This window comes from Brassica rapa, chromosome A03 (genome assembly GCF_000309985.2).
Source record: "Brassica rapa cultivar Chiifu-401-42 chromosome A03, CAAS_Brap_v3.01, whole genome shotgun sequence".
Taxonomy (NCBI): domain Eukaryota; kingdom Viridiplantae; phylum Streptophyta; class Magnoliopsida; order Brassicales; family Brassicaceae; genus Brassica; species Brassica rapa.
The window spans coordinates 16,202,330-16,220,612 of record NC_024797.2 but is presented as its reverse complement, the minus strand read 5'-3'; the positions used below and the strand labels follow the sequence as shown (position 1 = coordinate 16,220,612).

General features: G+C 33.5%; 3 protein-coding genes across 3 annotated transcripts; all 3 read left to right on the top strand.

The window, feature by feature from the left end:
- Positions 1-3,694: 3,694 nt before the first annotated feature.
- LOC103859157 (autophagy-related protein 8h) lies at positions 3,695-5,335 on the top strand. Its single transcript, XM_009136648.3, has 5 exons — positions 3,695-4,081; positions 4,189-4,244; positions 4,665-4,717; positions 4,830-4,948; positions 5,039-5,335. Exons 1-5 carry the CDS (start codon positions 4,039-4,041, stop codon positions 5,125-5,127), a joined length of 360 nt encoding a protein of 119 aa, XP_009134896.1. The 5' UTR covers positions 3,695-4,038; the 3' UTR covers positions 5,128-5,335.
- A 5,153-nt stretch (positions 5,336-10,488) lies between these two features.
- On the top strand, positions 10,489-13,359 carry LOC103859155 (zinc finger CCCH domain-containing protein 34). Its single transcript, XM_009136647.3, has 7 exons — positions 10,489-10,902; positions 10,974-11,119; positions 11,196-11,267; positions 11,354-11,473; positions 11,569-11,847; positions 12,389-12,700; positions 12,781-13,359. Exons 1-7 carry the CDS (start codon positions 10,812-10,814, stop codon positions 13,111-13,113), a joined length of 1,353 nt encoding a protein of 450 aa, XP_009134895.1. The 5' UTR covers positions 10,489-10,811; the 3' UTR covers positions 13,114-13,359.
- A 924-nt stretch (positions 13,360-14,283) lies between these two features.
- Positions 14,284-17,626, top strand: LOC103859154 (bifunctional 3-dehydroquinate dehydratase/shikimate dehydrogenase, chloroplastic). The gene is made up of 11 exons (XM_009136646.3): positions 14,284-14,590; positions 14,721-14,962; positions 15,165-15,270; positions 15,347-15,565; positions 15,629-15,975; positions 16,053-16,116; positions 16,347-16,455; positions 16,534-16,659; positions 16,833-16,981; positions 17,073-17,235; positions 17,330-17,626. Exons 1-11 carry the CDS (start codon positions 14,363-14,365, stop codon positions 17,368-17,370), a joined length of 1,794 nt encoding a protein of 597 aa, XP_009134894.1. The 5' UTR covers positions 14,284-14,362; the 3' UTR covers positions 17,371-17,626.
- The last annotated feature ends 657 nt before the right edge of the window (positions 17,627-18,283 follow it).

Sequence of the window (18,283 nt, the reverse complement as noted above, 5' to 3'; positions counted from 1 at the left end):
CAGCCAATCTTATTACTTTAAATCATTAGTATTTATTTATATATATATATATATTATTTAGTTTGAATATTTATTAAATAAAAATTCATATGTGTTATATTTTTATGATCATTTGTAACTTATTATAACAAACAAAATAATCTATTGATCACAAAATTTTCAGAATGGGAATCTTCAAATTTCTAATAATATATAGACGTTTTGAAAAATTCAAAATATAACATATAAGAAAAAATATAAATGTTTTTATTATATATTTAATGTGATTTTTAATATCTTTCAATTATATAAAATTAAAAAAAAACTAAGATACCAAAATTGTTATCAAATATTTATTATTCATAATAATTAATTTTTATATATACGTTAATCATATTAGGTAATTTCATAGCTTCTAATTAAGGAAAGTGCAAAAAAAAATTTGGTAGATTATTTATCAATTCGATAGTTAGTTTAATAAAAAATATAATGTAAGTTAAGATGAATCAACCTATTTTTCTAAGAATAGTATATTTTATATAGTCAATTATTAAATGAGAATTTATAATCATACAGTTCTATGATCATTCATATCGTTTTATAACTGAATATTTAAATCATCGATAACAAAATTTTCAATGTGAAATCTTTAATAAGTTTATAATTTATAAATGTTTTTAAAAATTCATTGAAAGTTTTAATATTAAAATATTTATGTAATCTTATGGTATATAGTTTAATCTATATATATATATGTTTTATTATTAAATGATATTTTTTACTCATATGGTTTTAAAATCATGTGTATCTTTTTATAATATTAAATAAAAGTTCATATTAATACAATTTTATGATCATTTGTAACTTATTATGACAAAAAAAATAATCTATTGATCACAAAATTTTCAGAGTGGGGATCTTCAAATTTTTAATAATTTATAGACGTTTTGAAAAAATCAAATTTAACATATAAGAAAAAATATAAATGTTTTTATTATATATTTAATGTGATTTTTTAATATCTTTTAGTAATATAAAATTAAAAAAGAACTAAGTTACAAAAATTGTTATCAATTATTTATTATTCATAATAATTAATTTTCACATATACGTTAATCATATTAGGTAATTTCGTAACTTTTATTTAAGGAAAGTGCAAAACATTTTTGGTAAGTTATTTATCAATTAGATAGTTAATTTAATAAAAAGTGTAATATAAATTAAGATAGACCAACCTATTTTTCTAAGAATAGTATATTTTATATAGTTATTTATTAAATAAGAATTTATAATCATACGGTTCTATGATCATTCTTATCGTTTAATAACAAAATATTTAAATCATCGATAACAAAATTTTCAATCTGAAATCTTTAATAAGTTTATAATTTACCAATGTTCTTGCAAATTCATTGAAAGTTTTAATATTAAAATATTTATGTAATCTTATGGTATATAGTGTTTAATCTATATATATATATATTTATTTATTTATTTTATTATTAAATGATATTTTTTACTCATATGGTTTTAAAATCATGTGTATCTTCTTATAATAAAAATGTTAAACCATTGATCATTATTTTTTAACATAATAATTTTAATAGTTTTAGTCATTTATTGTCATTTTTAAAAATTCAAAATATAACATATACGAAAAAATCTAAATTTTACTTTTATAGCTAATTTGATTGTTTAATTTATTTTAATAATATAAAATTAAACAAAAAATGATAGAGGAGATATAAATTGTTATCAAATCTTTATTATTAAAATCATTAATTATCATATATATATATATTAGTCATTTATGGTAATCCGTTGGTTTTATTTATGGAAAGCAAATAGCATATCATATCATTATATCATATAGTTTGACCAACTTATGTATCTAACAACATATAAAAATCGAATGTGAACCTACTTATTTTTCAATTGAATGTAATTGACTACCTAATTGAGTGCCACCTATGCATTGGGGCCTCTTTTAATTAATACAAAATTGAGGTTATATCTTTTCAAATGTTCCTCAATTAATATATAAGGGATTTCTTAGTAGTAGCTTGGCTTTCCTTTTTGCTTAGCACACCAATGAAAAGGTCAATCTAGAAATGTGGAGAGAATGGGACAAACGAGTTTACGGAAAGTATTATTTGATTTATATATGAAAACATTACAATTGTTTGACTCTCCATAAGATTATGTAAATATGTTTTAAAAATACTCTGGTTTAATGATAATCAAATCTAAAACAAAAAAAATTACTTACTTTTTTCATTAACTGAAGTTACAATCTATATGAATGAATATGTAGTTAAATTATTGGAAATCAACAAAAATCACACTCCAACTAGTTAGTAGCTATGTGGATCCACACTACTGACTAAAATCTTCAAAGACGAGAACCAACTTATTTACGAATATTTTACCAAAAAAAAAAAAAAACCTTATCTACAAGTACGTTGGGATGAGTTTGGTGGCTCTCAAAGTGATTCTACTAATCAAATCCGTGGTCTCTGATACTCCAACCATATTTTATAGGTCTGGATCGTGTCTACGATCATTTAGTTAGTGTTTTTCTTCATCATCTTCTTTACAATCTACTATAACCGAACCCTAGAAGTCTCTGTTCTCATCTTATACATCCTTTATGGTATGGTGGCTTTAGTGCAATTGCTTTTTCCAATAGATGATTTCTATGTGGGTTATGTTATGGTGTATAAATGTATAATTCATTTTTTACTCACATTTGTTTCAGCAAATGAAACACTTTTTGTATCTAGATTATCTTTTTGGAATCCAAGACTGTTTTTGTTTTTTTTTTTAACACTGATTTATTATGATATTACAATTATGATACGAGAAAGATTATATAGACGATTCGACAACCGATAATACTAATTCGAATCCCAAACTTGGATGTAGAACTTTATGAGGATTCTGAGACTTAAAACTTGGATTTTCTGTAATCTGTAAGAAATTACATAGTTTGGAATTTGAATCCCAAACCTGGATGTAAAATCTTTTAAACTTTAACTAATAAGTTACGTTGTTAGTACTTATTAGTTACTTGCAGCTTCCAGTCCTAGTTGCAGAAGGCTTAGCGCTAGTTGCAGTCCTAGTTGCAGAAGGCTTAGCGCGGAAGGAAGCGGTAGCTACTTGCAGCTTCCATGGAGTGAAGGAAGCATTGTTTGAATCGGATTCGAGCCAGCTAATTTCGGCTGTCAATGGTGATAACTCCTCCTTGGAGCTGTATGGAATTGTGGAAGATATCCACATTATTGCTAGTGCTTTTGATGATGTTGTATTTGGTTGGATCTCGAGAGAGAGGAATGAGGAGGCTGATTTACTGGCAGGGCCGGGCCTGAGAAATATTGACCTACAAGCAAAAAATATTTTTGGCCCTTTGTTTCTAAAAAATAGTGATAATATTATAAGATGCAGTTGCAGAGAATCGAACACGGGTCCATCTAAAACTTTTTTAGGCCCCAAACCAATAGAGTTACATGTTCTTTATGAAAAATAATTGGCCCCAAAATATCTATATTTTCGTCGGGCCCCAAGCACATGTTTGATGGGTTTCTATTCAGACCCGGCCCTGTTTACTGGCCAAAAATGCCTTAAGATTGTATGAACAAGAGGTGGTTGTAGCTTTAATGCCCCCACCAAACTAGAGCTATGAATGAATGTTAGTTGGTGACAAAAAAAAAAAAGTTACGTTGTTATGTAGACTGTTTTGGTTCGTCAGAGAATAAAGTGGGTAAATAAGACCGAATCCTTTCTCTCTGTGCAATATCTTATGGGCTAACATATTATATAATCAGCCCATTAAGAAAGTCCCTGACTTGCCCAAGAATTCAGAGGAGGACGAAATGTCAACTTTAACCAGCCTTGCGGTAACTACTTGTCTTTATTCTATAAAATCATCTCTCTCACCTTCCTATCTGTCTTTCTCTCCTACCGTTTCTTCACAAACAACCAAAGCGAACCACCACAGAAAGAAAAAAAGAAAAAACAAACAGCTTCGTGATCGTCATCATCCTCCGGAAAAAAAACAAAATGGGGATCGTCGTCAAGTCATTCAAAGATCAATTCTCCTCTGGTTTGTTCCTGTTCTCTCTGTTTTTGATTTTTTTTTCCCGCGGAAACGAAATGTACGCAGATCTTGATCGGTCTTTGCTTTTTTTGTTTGTTTGTTGGATGGTGCAGAGGAGAGATTGAAGGAGTCGAGCAACATCATTGCCAAATATCCAGATAGAGTTCCGGTTAGTTTAATTAAATGCCTTGAGATCATTGTTTGGTTTCTGAGGTTGACGTGTGATCATGGATCTCCTAGGGTTCGAATCAAATTCTAGGTTTAGGGATCTGACGTGACGATAAAGAAAGATCATCTGAATATTTTTTTTTTGTTAATAGTGAAATTAAAACAAGATTGATGATAACTCTACAACGTCATCTAATGATTGAGTCAACCTTTTTCTTTTTTAGTCATTTTTATTTTATCTTTTTTTGGAATCATTAAGAGGTATTGGCCTTACATATTTAAACTCTTTGTTGGAGAGTAGACTCTTCCCTGGATCTGAACATGTGAAATTATGTCTTTATAGTATTTTTATTTTATTTTTGGTATTCCATGGTTAATTACAGCATTATGTTTTTTTTTTACTATGGGTTCATTATTATAGGTGATCATTGAGAAATATTCAAATGCAGACCTCCCTGACATGGAGAAGAGCAAGTAAGTTGTGTGTCATCACCTAACCTGTTGGATTAAAGTGAATATATATCAAATATGAGATACGATCAAATACATTATATATATTGAATGAATCACATTTTGATGTATGCAGGTTCTTGGTCCCACGAGACATGACTGTTGGACATTTCATTCACATGCTAAGCAATAGACTACAGTTAGATCCATCTAAAGCTCTGTTTGTTTTTGTACAGAACACACTTCCTCAAACAGGTACCTAATCAAGCACCATCCATGTTTAAGACTTTCTCAATAATAAAACATCCATTAATAGACCGTTGACTATTCTCTTGATTCTTGCAGCTGCTCGCATGGACTCTTTGTACAATACTTTCAAGGAAGAAGATGGTTTCCTCTACATGACGTACAGCACTGAGAAGACATTCGGCTAACCCAAAAAAAAAGATTCGTTGCTTTAATATTTGAAAAGCTCGTTTTCTGAATAATCCGTTTGTTTGACATATTATTTGTGAATAATGAATGTCAGCTCTTGTTAGCTGACCTTTGTACAGAAAAGCTAAAAAAAAATTGACTTTGTAAATTGTATTCAATAATAAAACAATGTGATGATATGATTCACACGAAACCCTTTTCTTTGTTTATGTTCTTCCCTTAGATAAAGGAACACTTATAGTTTCGTGCAAGCACGTAAGGTTGGGGGGATATGGTAAACTGAGGCCTAAGAAAATTCAATGTCGGTGCGTTAGACGTGTACCATACGACTTGGATTGTGTGTTATGAGATATATAATGTTAAGAGTTGAACCGCAAACTTTAGAATATAGTTTGTACGTGTATATCCTCTAGTCAAAATTTTCATTAGTAATTTTTTTTTCACAACAATTGAAACCATGGTACAAAACACACGTTTGAGTTCGGGATGTTACGGCACGATACATGGTCTATACGATTGGATAAAGCATCTTTTCTTGGGTCGGCATAAAAGCATCATTGTAGTTTTTGGAACTTTGGTGCTCTTTTCTAGTGATATAGATTCGGATATTCCTCACTAATACCGACACAATACTATATAATAAATTACTTGATCCAAACGAAAAATAATTGTGCTCTCTGTTGTAGTTAAATAATTTTTTTTTGAGAAGTGTTGTAGTTAAATAATTGCTATAAGGGTCATTTTGTCAAACTGCAGGGGCTTAGTTTAAGAAAGGATAACAAATCACGTGTTCTGAGAATATGTCCGGTCGAGATTCATGGTGTTCCAACCTCTTAAATAAAAGAGTTGAAGCCTCAGCAGGAGTTGAAAATTAGAGATGCATGTATCCAATCCAACCAACTTAAACCAAATTCAAAACGTCAGCTAACCTAAAGCCAAACCTAAAGGATGATTTTGTTTGACTCTATCCTAAAGTGAATGCTTAACCTAAGGATGTATATGATATGGCAAAAATATGAATTTCTAACCCTAAAGAAGGCCTTTTACATATAATAAGACTGAATAATGGGTCTTTTTTGGTTTTAGTAAAATTAAATCTTAAATTCTTAATGCAGCCTTTTTTTGTTAGACCTTCAACCATCAACCGTTTTCGACATTTGACACCTCGTTCCTCTTTATTAATCTATGTAATCATGCAGTCATTTCTAATCATAGTTCACCTGTCTTAATCGGCTCGTGGATGGCATGTCATTGGTCAAAATTAAAGATGCCATAAATAAATTAAGATTTTAAGCCGAAATGTACCAATATATTTCAAAAAAATATTCTCAAGTAGCCAATAGGAACTCTTGATTTTAAGCTACAATATAAAATATGCATTCCCACATGCCGCTATATTTCTCTTTACAGTACTTCTTCTGTTTTTTTAATATAAGATGTTTTGATTAAATGAACAAGAATTAAAAAAAGTTACCTTTTAAAAAGATAATATTATTAAACAGTATAAATTAAATATAAATTAACCAATCATAAATAATACAGTAAAATATAATTGGTTGATCAATTTTCAATAAAATTAAAATACTTTAGAATTATCAAAACATCTTATATTTTGAAACATTAAAATTTCTCTAAAACATCTTATATTGCATTTATTCAAAAAAAAAACATCTTATATTGTGGAACGGAATGAGTATTTTTTATCATTGTGTTTCATTTTTAACTATAAGTGGAGCCAATACTTGATAGTACTTCATAACATTAACATTGTGGAATATAATGGGAGTTTTGATTGGTCAATATAGTTTTGTAACTTTTATCATATGTTTCTTTTGGACCAGATTGGGCCTTTTAAATAGAACACAGACCCGTTTTAAAACTGTACATTTCTTTGTTATCTGGACCAGATTTCTTTGTTATTTGGATCAGATTGGTCACTTTAGTTACATACCATAATGTTCTTTTTGGTATCACAATCATCTCAAGTTGGCCGTCCTAAAGCGCTCTAGACACATCTCTCTATACTCTAGAGTAAGTTCTGAGTACTATTCTATTTTTTTTCTGATCATGAGTTGTAATTTATAACTTCGACGAGAGAAGGGTTTAATCCATTTGCTTCTTTGGAGATAATTAATTTGGAATATGGTTGCTTAAGGCTGTTGTGTTATTAGAGCATTTGATTTTATGAAATTTATAAATGTTTCTTGATAAGAAGGAATCAAAGCATAATCTTAAGGTTTTTGTTCAGGGATTTTGGAAAGGAGAAACATCAATTCAACACGTCCAAGACTCGATTTGAAGATTTTGAGGTATATAATCTCTGTGCTGCTGTCTGGATAAGGAATAACATTTTGGAATATGTGTGTTTTATTACATTTTAGAATATATGTGTGTTTTATTATATATTAGAATATATGTGTTGTTGACTTGTTCCTTGGACCTTTTATAAATTTTATAAGGTATCCTCTGATCAAGATGTGCTACAAAACTCTCAAGCTTCAGAATATGAAATAAAAAAACATAAAGAATAAAGGTTAATCGTGTGGCATCTCTTTCTTTTTGTTGTTTACCCACAGAAAATGATTCTACAATCTTTATGAGTCAATGTTTATGTGTATTCAGTATTCATGTCCTCAAAGGTTTTTGGAAGAAGCAGATAAACTGTGGATGAAAATTGAAAATGCAACTTCGAATATCTTGAGGAGTTTATATATGCCTGTCTTAAGATGAATTTTGAACTCAAATGGTTGAAAAGCTTCAGATGTGATGTGCTTATAGATTTCGTCATTGGCATTGCTCTAGTTGAATTATTGTTATTACTAAAATAGTAACATTTAAAGTACGTAAGTACTTGTGTATAGTTGCTGCCAGCAAGAAAAAAAGAACGAAAGTACTTGTATAGTTTTCTTGTATACTAATCAAAATACTCCCAACAATATTATATTTTCCACACGTCATGCAACAAGCAAGACAAGGATGTTATGGTGCCTTACTCCATTCAATATTATAGTTTAAAGTAATTTTAAACTTATACAATTATGTGTACTGGAAATTTTTAATATTTAAAGAGAACAAGAAAAGTAAATTTGCTCGCCGACATTTGGTAGATGAAGAAAGGAGGGGATGTTATGGCCCCAAAGATCCTTTGGGGAATAACATAATCTTCAAAAGCTGGTCACATGTGTCTCATTCCTGTCCAAGTCAAACCATATACCATTTTTATTCTTCATTTTAGTACACAAGTTTATCAGCTTATTATTATTATTACTATTACTCTAAACTTCTTTCGCAAAAATGCTTTTATGCTCATTAGGGCTGACTAATTTTCACTTTTCAACTTTACAAATCGGAAAAGCTTAATTTTCTTGCAGTGAAGTGACAGATTGATACGCAATAGCTTACGAAGTATCTGAAGTTTGGTCTCAATCATTAAACATTTTTTTATATATAGATTACTAAAGCTAAGTTCAAAATTTGATTATTCGTATTTGATATGAAATGTCTTTTGGTGTGCAAGATCTTGAGGTTTTTATTAATAATTTCAAATAAGTAACATATCCAAATTGATTCCATCAGTGACATTGGTAAATATACCAAGAACCTTTAGTAGCTTCTTTAACACCATACAAATATATAAGAATCTACTATTTTAAATACTAGACAAATATGAACTTTTGTTGTAAGAAAATAATTAGACTCAATCAAATTGTAACTAATGGACTGAATTGATTATGTTTGGTTTTTGTTGTTCAAATTAAATTCTCATCGAGCAGAAAAAAAAGTTAATTTGAACTTTATGAAGAGAATGGGCTGCTTTACCTACTACACTCGAGGAGCCTTCGGGTTCGTTTGGTCAGCAGTTTAATGGACAGTTATTTTGGAGTACATCTAGACCGTTGGTTATCAGCTAACTGCTTTTTGTTGCCGTTAGATTGGTCATTTCATGACCAAACCATTTTGACTTCTTTTAAGTGATTTTATTGCTCGCAAATAGACTTCTAGATTATCTCACGCGCATGTCTAAGTAACTGAACTTCAGACGCTATAATAAATCCAAATTATTATTTTTTTTGAAAAAATAAGGAAAATGAAAGTTTTTTTTTAACCTTGGAGAAATAATATATATAAGTATTTTCAAACGAAATATATATGAATATACAATTATTAGTATATGTTTTCTTTTGTTGATATAATAGTATATGCAACTTTTTAAGTCTAAATCTTCTTAAACCGTTCTTTTGAATATTTTAGATAAAATTAATCGATGGTCATGTATAAAAATAACATTTAAAAAAAAAATAGGCTATATTGATTTTCTATTTAATTTTTGGAATATAAATTTTCAAAACAACATTAACATACTATTATAAATTAAGTACTAACATGTTTCAAAGATACTATTTAATACTATTATAAATTATGCTTTTGCATAATGACTATGTAATCTCCAATTGAAGTAATAAATCAGACGTTATAAAAAAATAGTTCGTCTTAGTGTTTTAAAACAAATAATTGAGATTTATTACGGCCAATAACTTAAACCCACAAAAAAAACTATTCGATGATATTTTTTTTTAAAAATGGTAGATTATACAAACTACAAACAAATTATAACTATAACCAATACAACTGACCAAACTTTTTATGAACACTTAAACAAGCAACTTAATAGTTATTTAGATCATTTTCTGGACCATGGTTATGAAAAACCAAATATTAACAATATGAACACAACATTTAGAAAATACAATACACTTTTATCTCCCAAACATTATTATATCAAAATGTTCTTGATTTCTCTTAAATAGTTCTGATCCTAACTTGCCACTGTGATATTACTGAAACAACTAAGCATTGTTACGCAACTGTAGAGACAATCACGAGTGACTTAAGAAAGCTGCATTTTCTTAGAATAGTTGCACCAATGATATTAAAATGGAAACGAACTTGGCCATACAAAACTTTCTAAAATCTAGTAATGTACTTATCTATACTAAAATCTAATCAACATCCCTTTCCTATACGTAAATGCACAAATAAACAACAAATAAAATAGGTCAAGTTATGTAGACTAAATTATTTAAAGTACCACCTAATATGGCAGCTAGTGTTGGAGATAAGCTTTTGTATAAATACTAAACCTGAGTTTAAACTTTGTAATTGTAGTTTATGTACTCAAAATTTTTACCTCACAAAATATTTTCCGAATCATCAAAAATATTTTTTTTTTGATATTTTTTTCGTAAATGTTAAAAAGAGAATATATAAAAAATAATAATAGAATAAAGGGAAGTGAGTAAAATGCTGATATGTTTGGCGCGTATATTAACCACCACCGGCAAAACACCCACGAAAAAGGCGACCACGCATAAAGAAAGATCAAAACCTCCCATCACCCCCTTCCAAAAAGAACAAATAATAATAATAATAATCTTTCTTATATAAAAAAAGATATTATATTTTCTTTGCAGTTCAAAATAAGTTTGTAGCTTTGAGGGTAGAGAGAGAGAGAGATCAAGCGACTGAGAGAGAGAGTGGTGTGGAAGCAAAACCACGATCTGAGTTTTTCCTCTCAGATTTTCCGACAACACTCTTTCTTCTTCGATCGGAGCTTTCTGACATTCCGACAAAACCAGAAAAGATCGTTCCTTTCGTGTCTGTGTGTTGTGGGGTTTGTCGGAAAATGGAGCGGTACGGTCGCGCCGGTGAAGAAGGGTCGCGATCGGATCCGTCGATTGAATGGACCTCTCACGGAGGCGAAACTAGAGTCGAAGGTAACGTAAATGCAGCGCCTTTGATTCATCGGAGGATTCTGTTTCTAAAAATGCGTGTTTTATTTTTGTAGGTTCGATGTGGCGGTTAGGGTTAACCGGCGGTGGAGAAGCGTACCCGGAGCGATCAAATGAGCCTGATTGTATTTATTACTTGCGAACCGGCGTTTGCGGGTACGGGTCAAGATGCCGGTTTAATCACCCGCGAGATCGTGGAGCGGTAATAAAGTTTCCCAATTTAGATTCACTATCTTGAGTTTCAGATCAGTTAGTTGAATCATTGATTTGGTGTTTAGGTTATTGGAGGAGTCAGAGGAGGAGGAGGAGATGGAGCTTTACCGGAGAGAATGGGACAACCGGTTTGTCAGGTTTTGTAATAACTCAATCTCTGTCTTTATGATGAAACAATCCAAACCGGACTAGATCGTTTTTGTTTGTTTGTTTGTTTGATCAGCATTTTATGCGAACGGGAACGTGTAAGTACGGTGGTTCTTGCAAGTATCATCATCCTAGACAAGGAGGTGGTTCCGTTGCGCCTGTCTCTCTAAGCTATTTAGGATATCCATTACGTCCGGTTAGTGTTCTGTCATCTCTCTATTGGTTTACTGATCATACACACATTTGTATTGTTATGATCTCTTAAAATCTTCTCTGAAACTTTGATTACAGGGAGAGAAAGAGTGTTCTTATTACATGAGAACCGGCCAGTGTAAATTTGGTTTAACCTGTAGATTCAACCATCCTGTGCCTCAGCCACAGCAGCAGCAGCCACAGACACAGACTATTTATCCAACGCTTCAATCTCAACCAATGCCTTCTTCTCAACAATATGGTTTAGTTTTAACAAGGCCTTCTCTATTACCTGGTTCTTATCTTCCAAGCCCTTACGGCCCACCAATGGTTCTGCCTCCAGGAATGGTTACATACCCTAATTGGAATCCTTACCCGGTAACTCCTTCAACTCAGCCTTTTTTAACATTCTTCATTTGTACCCATGACGAGCTGGCTGACCTAAGGCACTTGTGCTAGAGGTCTCCAGTTCGAGTACGCTTGATAACCTAGGGAAGGGATTTAGCAACCGGCACTTGTACATGGCTCTGGGATTAGTTGGGCCTAAGGCCCGGACTACCTCCCCGTCTGAAAATCTAAAATTTTACCTGAAACTGGAAACTATACCTAAAAACCCGAATCTGTAACGTTAAAAAATATCCGTAAAACCAAAAATATACCCAAGCACCCAAATATACCTAAGATATATTAGAAGTTTCAGGTTCCCGAACGGGTCTCGTGTAGGACCCGGACCCGAACCGAGACCCGCTGGTTCAAAAAAAATATACCCAATAGGTACATTAGCCTAGATCCGGACCCAGCCCGAATCTGTATTTTTGGTTCCGGTTCAGGTTTGGGGTCCATGTAAAATGACCAGGCCTGTAAAGAACATTCTTCATTTGCTACTTTTTTTGTTTAACGAATCAGTTGATTCTTTTAGGCCTCTTTAACTGCAATGCCTTCTCCCGGAACTAAAACACAACCGTCTATTGGAACAAGCTCTGTTTATGGAATGGCGCCGTTATCTCCTTCAGGGACTGCTTATACAGGAACATACCAATCCGGTGGACCTTCCTTGACTACTTCGAGAGAAGAACCTTTCCCTCAGAGACCTGATCAGCCAGAGTGTCAGTACTTCATGAGAACCGGAGACTGTAAGTTTGGAGCTTCGTGTAGATACCATCATCCTCTAGATGCAGTTCAGACTAATACTGGCGTTCTCCTCAGCCCCATTGGCCTTCCGCTTCGTCCAGTAAGTCTTGTTATGGACACAATATGATAATGTTTTTGGGATGGGACAAGTTCTTGAATAATATGTTTTGTGACACACAGGGCACAGCGCAATGCACTCACTTTGCGCAACATGGGATCTGCAAGTTTGGACCGGCGTGTAAGTTTGATCACTCGATGGCTTCTTCACTCAGCTACAGCCCGTCTGCTTCTTCGTTAACGGATATGCCTGTAGCTCCATACCCAATTGGTTCATCAACACTAAGCGGCGCATCAGCTCCTGTTAGCTCAAGCAATGAACCCACCACAGAGGCTGTGACTGCTGTAGTGTCTTCTCCTATGGTTAGTGGCTTGAGCAGTCAAGAGCCAGCTGAGACGGGTGGTGACTCGGCTAGTGTTAGTGGCAGCATAGAAGCTAAGACTTCTTCAAGTTAAAAAAAAAAGAGGAAAATGTCCTCAGATTCTTCAACATTAAGAAAAGAGAAAAGGAAGATTATTAATGGGGTCTGAAGATTTGATGGAAGCAGAAGGAGAGAGAGACCAATACCAAAAGCTTCTGTCATTTTACCATTTGTCCATACATCAAAAATATACTCTCTCATACGGCCATATGTCTCTCTTGTTCTTTTGCTTTCTTGAACAACGATTATTACTAATAAATGGCCTTTATTCACACGATCCCATTACATCCCCCTGTTTATTTTAGTCGTCCTTTAGGTTTGTTGAATCTGGAGGAGAATGATTCAGCATGAATCTTCTGTTCCAAGCCAAGGGTTTCTGTAGCAATCCAGTTTCTTTCCTAAGGCTTTTTCGTGGTTTCATCTTTCCTAGAGATTCTTGACTCAATGTTCTTAAGCATTCTATCCATTGTCTGGAAATTCAGAGGGGAAATGTGGGCATAAGCTCCTTTTTGTGGTACATACCGTTGAGCTCCTTGTACCGCTCTTTGAATACTTGGGCGTATCTTTCTACTTCTTCCTCTGTTTTACCTTCCATCTAAGAGGCAATGCTTTTGATGTCGTTGCGGCCACACTTCCCACAAGCCCTGAGTAATCTGTTGAAGTCTCTCTTCTGCTCCATGTTGAGAAACCCTGAAGATTAAACAAAACAACTGAATAACGCTCAACGAATCAAAATGTCTAAGACACCTTTAACATCAAACAAAAACACTCCTTTTCTTCTACTTCTTTAGTAGTTAAAAGGATCTCCACCTTGTAACACAATCTTCTCAATGAGTAATAGGTTCTCTGGAAAAAAAAAGTCAGCAGAGCGAGTGTATAGACAGAGAAAGTTAGCTTGACCTTCTGGTTCTTCTACATCAATTGTGTCTTTCAACTGACTTTTCTGTTGTGTGTTGCTGAAACCAAACAAAAACAAGTTAAACTAACAGGTGTTTCATTTGAAGAGCCACTACCATGAGAGTAGTAATGTAGTAATATCACTCCGTTTTGTAACATTTCCAACAGTTTTTTCTGTCGTTACTCCAAAACTTCTGATTTCATAATCGTCTGTCAGAAAAACTTGTTATTGCGAAATAAATAAAATAAAATGAAATAAAAGTACATACCTTTTGTTTTCCACCTAATGTTGTCACCCTCACCTACCATTTTGGTCTAATGTATAAAAATGAAAAAAACACCATTTTTTTTTGGGAAGGTTCAGTTTTCTTTTTTACGACGTCTCAATGGCTTCTTCTTCAGCTAGTGTTCGTCTCACCAACCCTCCTCCTCACGCACTCACCTCCCCACGACCGTCACCAACCCCCGTCGCTAACCTCCGTCTTCTATCCGCCCGCTTCAAATCGAACCTCTTCTCCACCAAACTCTCTTCCCTACAAATCAGAAGTGTGCCGGTTCCGGTAGAATTATCCGATCAACGACGACGTCGAACCATGAAACCAAGCAATGTCTATGTCAGTGATTCTCCTCTTAGTTTAATTCTCATTTGGTTATGTTCCGTTTAGTTTAGTGATTCTGTTCTGTTTCGGACAGTGCTATAGAGAACGATTGTGTAACGCTATCCTGTTTTTTTGTTGACCTTAGGTGGCTTCAGGCTCCATGGAGACGGAGATAGGAAGTCAAAAACTTGCGAAAAATCCGAGCTTGATCTGTGCTCCGGTGATGGGGGATTCAGTAGAAGAGATGGTGATTGAAACGTGCAAAGCTCAGGAACTGGGTGCAGATTTGGTGGAGATTCGATTGGATAGTCTTAAAGAGTTCAACCCTCTTGAGGATTTGAAAATTATAATACAAAAATCTCCTCTTCCCACTCTATTCACCTACAGGTTTGTATATGTATGTGCGTGTCTATGTGTGTGTGTGCTCAAGCTTGAGACTTTTATTGTGTCTGATATGGAACTTCTTGTGTCCGCTACTGTTGAGCTTTTGATGACTGATGCTGCCTTCTTATCCTCTAAAGTTATGGGCTAGTTCTTATGCTTGTAGTATTAGTAATGTTATTGTGTTTGTATGATGACTTCTCTGTAGGCCAAAATGGGAAGGTGGTCAGTACGAAGGTGATGAAAAGGAGCGGCTTGATGCGCTCCGTTTAGCCATGGAACTTGGAGCTGATTACATTGATGTTGAACTTCAGGTTACCATAGTTAAAAACTAAAGAATGTTTTGATGCTAATTGGTTTCTCTCCTAACTTCGTATTTGTATGTTTAAGGTTGCAAGTGAGTTCATCAAGTCTATTAAAGAGAAGAAGCCTGAAAACTTCAGAGTAATTGTTTCGTCACACAACTATCAGTGTACACCTTCCGTTGAAGATCTCAGTGACCTCGCTCTAAGAATACAACAGTCCGGAGCTGACATTGTGAAAATCGCTACTACAGCTGTGGACATCACAGATGTTGCTCGCATGTTCCACATAACTTCAAATGCTCAAGTAAGTTGCATTAAAGTAGAATCAAGCTTTTGCTTCTGATCTCTGAATGTGATTCTCTTTCAGGTTCCAACAATAGGACTTGTAATGGGTGAAAGAGGTCTAATGTCTCGTATCCTCTGCTCCAAATTTGGTGGATATTTGACCTTTGGCACCTTAGAATCTGGAAAAGTTTCAGCGCCTGGTCAACCAACGATCAAGGAGCTGTTGGATCTTTACAACTTCAGAAGAATTGGTCCTGACACTAAAGTGTATGGAATCATTGGGAAGCCTGTCAGTCACAGCAAATCACCTATTGTTCACAACCAAGCTTTCAAGTCAGTTGATTTTAACGGTGTATATGTTCACCTCTTAGTTGATGATCTTGCTAGCTTCCTCAAAACATACTCATCCTCTGATTTCGCTGGATTCAGGTTTAGCTATAGAATTTCTGAAGTAATGAACATAATCATTTTTGGATGAATAATGTTAAATCTTTTGTTACCTGCAGCTGTACAATTCCTCACAAAGAAGATGCATTGAAGTGTTGTGATGAGGTTGATCCATTGGCAAAGGTCCGTTTTGCTAATAACCACCAGATAGAGTAAATAACAATGTTCTAAAAATCAGAAATACAATTCCTTTTTTTGCAAATTGAAAAATCGGTTTAGGCGTTTAAAAATATTGGTCTAAGTGCTTGCCTAAACCTTTAAATGTCTAACCACCGCCTAGTGATTTTTTTAACAGTGGTTAATAGTCATCCTGCCTCACTCTGAATGTTTTGGTTTATAATATTTTTTAACAGTCTATAGGAGCTGTGAACACTATACTAAGGAGGCAAAGCGACGGAAAGTTGCTGGGTTACAACACGGATTGTATTGGTTCCATTTCTGCTATTGAGGATGGGCTTAGAAGTAAGTTCTATGTTCACAGCATTAACCTGTTGTTGCTCCTTTCGGTTTTACTCATGCAATCTTTTTAATTTTGGTAAGGGTCAAGTGATCCAAGCAGTGTACCTTCTTCTTCTTCTTCGCCGTTGGCTGGTAAAACAGTGGTGGTTATTGGTGCTGGTGGAAAAGAGAAGGGGGCCAAAGTTGTCATTGCTAATCGAACTTACGGTACAATACATATGTTTCTTTTTCCCTTTATGAACACTTTTAAACATTCTATTACCAGTCAAGCTTGGCCTTGACACCACTCTTCATCATCTTTATCTCCTTTTTATCGTCTTGTTGGCGGTAGTAACTGATGATATGATTCCTTTGTTCTTGGTGTTGTGTGTGTTTTGAAGAAAGAGCAGTAGAACTCGCAGAAGCAATTGGAGGCAGAGCGTTATCTCTCACGGATTTAGATAACTTTCACCCAGAAGATGGCATGGTACTGGCTAATACCACGTCTATGGGTATGCAACCAAATGTTGATGAGACTCCCATCTCCAAGGTTAGCTCTCCTTGTAACAACACTTTCTATTATCAAGGAAGGACTCTCTTGAAAAATCTTTAATATATATAGCTTCTTTTTGTTTCCTCAGGATGCATTGAAGCACTACGCACTAGTCTTTGATGCGGTTTATACTCCAAGAATCACACGACTGTTACGGGAAGCAGAAGAATGTAGAGCAATAACTGTGTCGGGGTCAGAGATGTTTGTGAGGCAGGCTTACGCGCAGTTTGAGATTTTCACCGGTTTGCCTGGTAAGTGTGACTCATTACCAAACACAACCCCCATGTCTCTGGTTCCATAAAACTAAACAAAAGAAGCTGAAGTTTATGTTGCATTGTTGTGCAGCTCCAAAGGAACTCTACTGGCAAATCATGTCAAAGTACTGAAACCTCTCGCTTGTGTGTGTGTATGTGTATCCTCTTCTTCTTCTTCCATGGAAACTCAATTCCAATAAAGTTATAGAAAAGTGCTATTTGTGTTCTCAGAGAAGACCCTTTATGATGCCATAGCATGGACTTCTCTCTGTATTTTTTTATATATATAAACGATAAAACTTGTTGAGTTGATAATGGAAACTTAGGTTTTTGCAGAGTGCAATGTCGATGGACTTCTCTCTGCTTGTGAAATTTGTACTTCTCTGTTTATCTTCTTGTCTTGATGACAACTAAATAAAACACTTTTACTATCAAAATCTTCCATTGATTACAAGTTAGGAAATAAATCTTTAAAAAATTCACTAACTAATACTCCCTCTTAGGGCTGTTCAATATGGTAAAACCGAATCATACCGAACCGAACCGAAATAGACAATATGGTTTGGTTTTGGTATATACCATATAAACCGAATGGATATAATTTTATAAAAACCGTAGGATTTGGATATGGTTTGGTATATAACCGATTAAACCGAATAAACCGAACAAAACCGATTAAAAGTAGAAACATGTAAATATGTATCTATTTTATAACAATACATGAAAATCTATTTGTTACATAAGTTAAATTTGTGTTAATAACTATTACCATAATTTTATAGTAATAAAAAATCTTAATTTGTAAAACACTTGAACTATAACTAAATAACAATACATCGCAATTCATACATCTTATTTTCTAAGTCTTTTTTTTTATCTTTTTGATTTATTTTAGTCTTCACTAAATTAATATGAAGATTATAAATTTGATGGATAATAATTAATGGAAAAATTTCAATTGAAAAAGCATGACTTTAATGAACACTAAATATGGAAGAGTGGAAAAACTTTTCTTTCATGTTTCTGTTTTGTTTCATATTTTTAT

Coding starts and splice junctions, on each gene's coding strand:
- LOC103859157 (XM_009136648.3), top strand. CDS start 4,039: ATGGGGATCGTCGTCAAGTCATTCAAAGATCAATTCTCCTCTG. Junction 4,718..4,829: donor CCTGACATGGAGAAGAGCAA/GTAAGTTGTGTG, acceptor TGATGTATGCAG/GTTCTTGGTCCCACGAGACA. Junction 4,949..5,038: donor GAACACACTTCCTCAAACAG/GTACCTAATCAA, acceptor TGATTCTTGCAG/CTGCTCGCATGGACTCTTTG.
- LOC103859155 (XM_009136647.3), top strand. CDS start 10,812: ATGGAGCGGTACGGTCGCGCCGGTGAAGAAGGGTCGCGATCGGATCCG. Junction 10,903..10,973: donor AGGCGAAACTAGAGTCGAAG/GTAACGTAAATG, acceptor TTATTTTTGTAG/GTTCGATGTGGCGGTTAGGG. Junction 12,701..12,780: donor TTGGCCTTCCGCTTCGTCCA/GTAAGTCTTGTT, acceptor TGTGACACACAG/GGCACAGCGCAATGCACTCA.
- LOC103859154 (XM_009136646.3), top strand. CDS start 14,363: ATGGCTTCTTCTTCAGCTAGTGTTCGTCTCACCAACCCTCCTCCTCAC. Junction 15,271..15,346: donor ACATTGATGTTGAACTTCAG/GTTACCATAGTT, acceptor TGTATGTTTAAG/GTTGCAAGTGAGTTCATCAA. Junction 17,236..17,329: donor GATTTTCACCGGTTTGCCTG/GTAAGTGTGACT, acceptor ATTGTTGTGCAG/CTCCAAAGGAACTCTACTGG.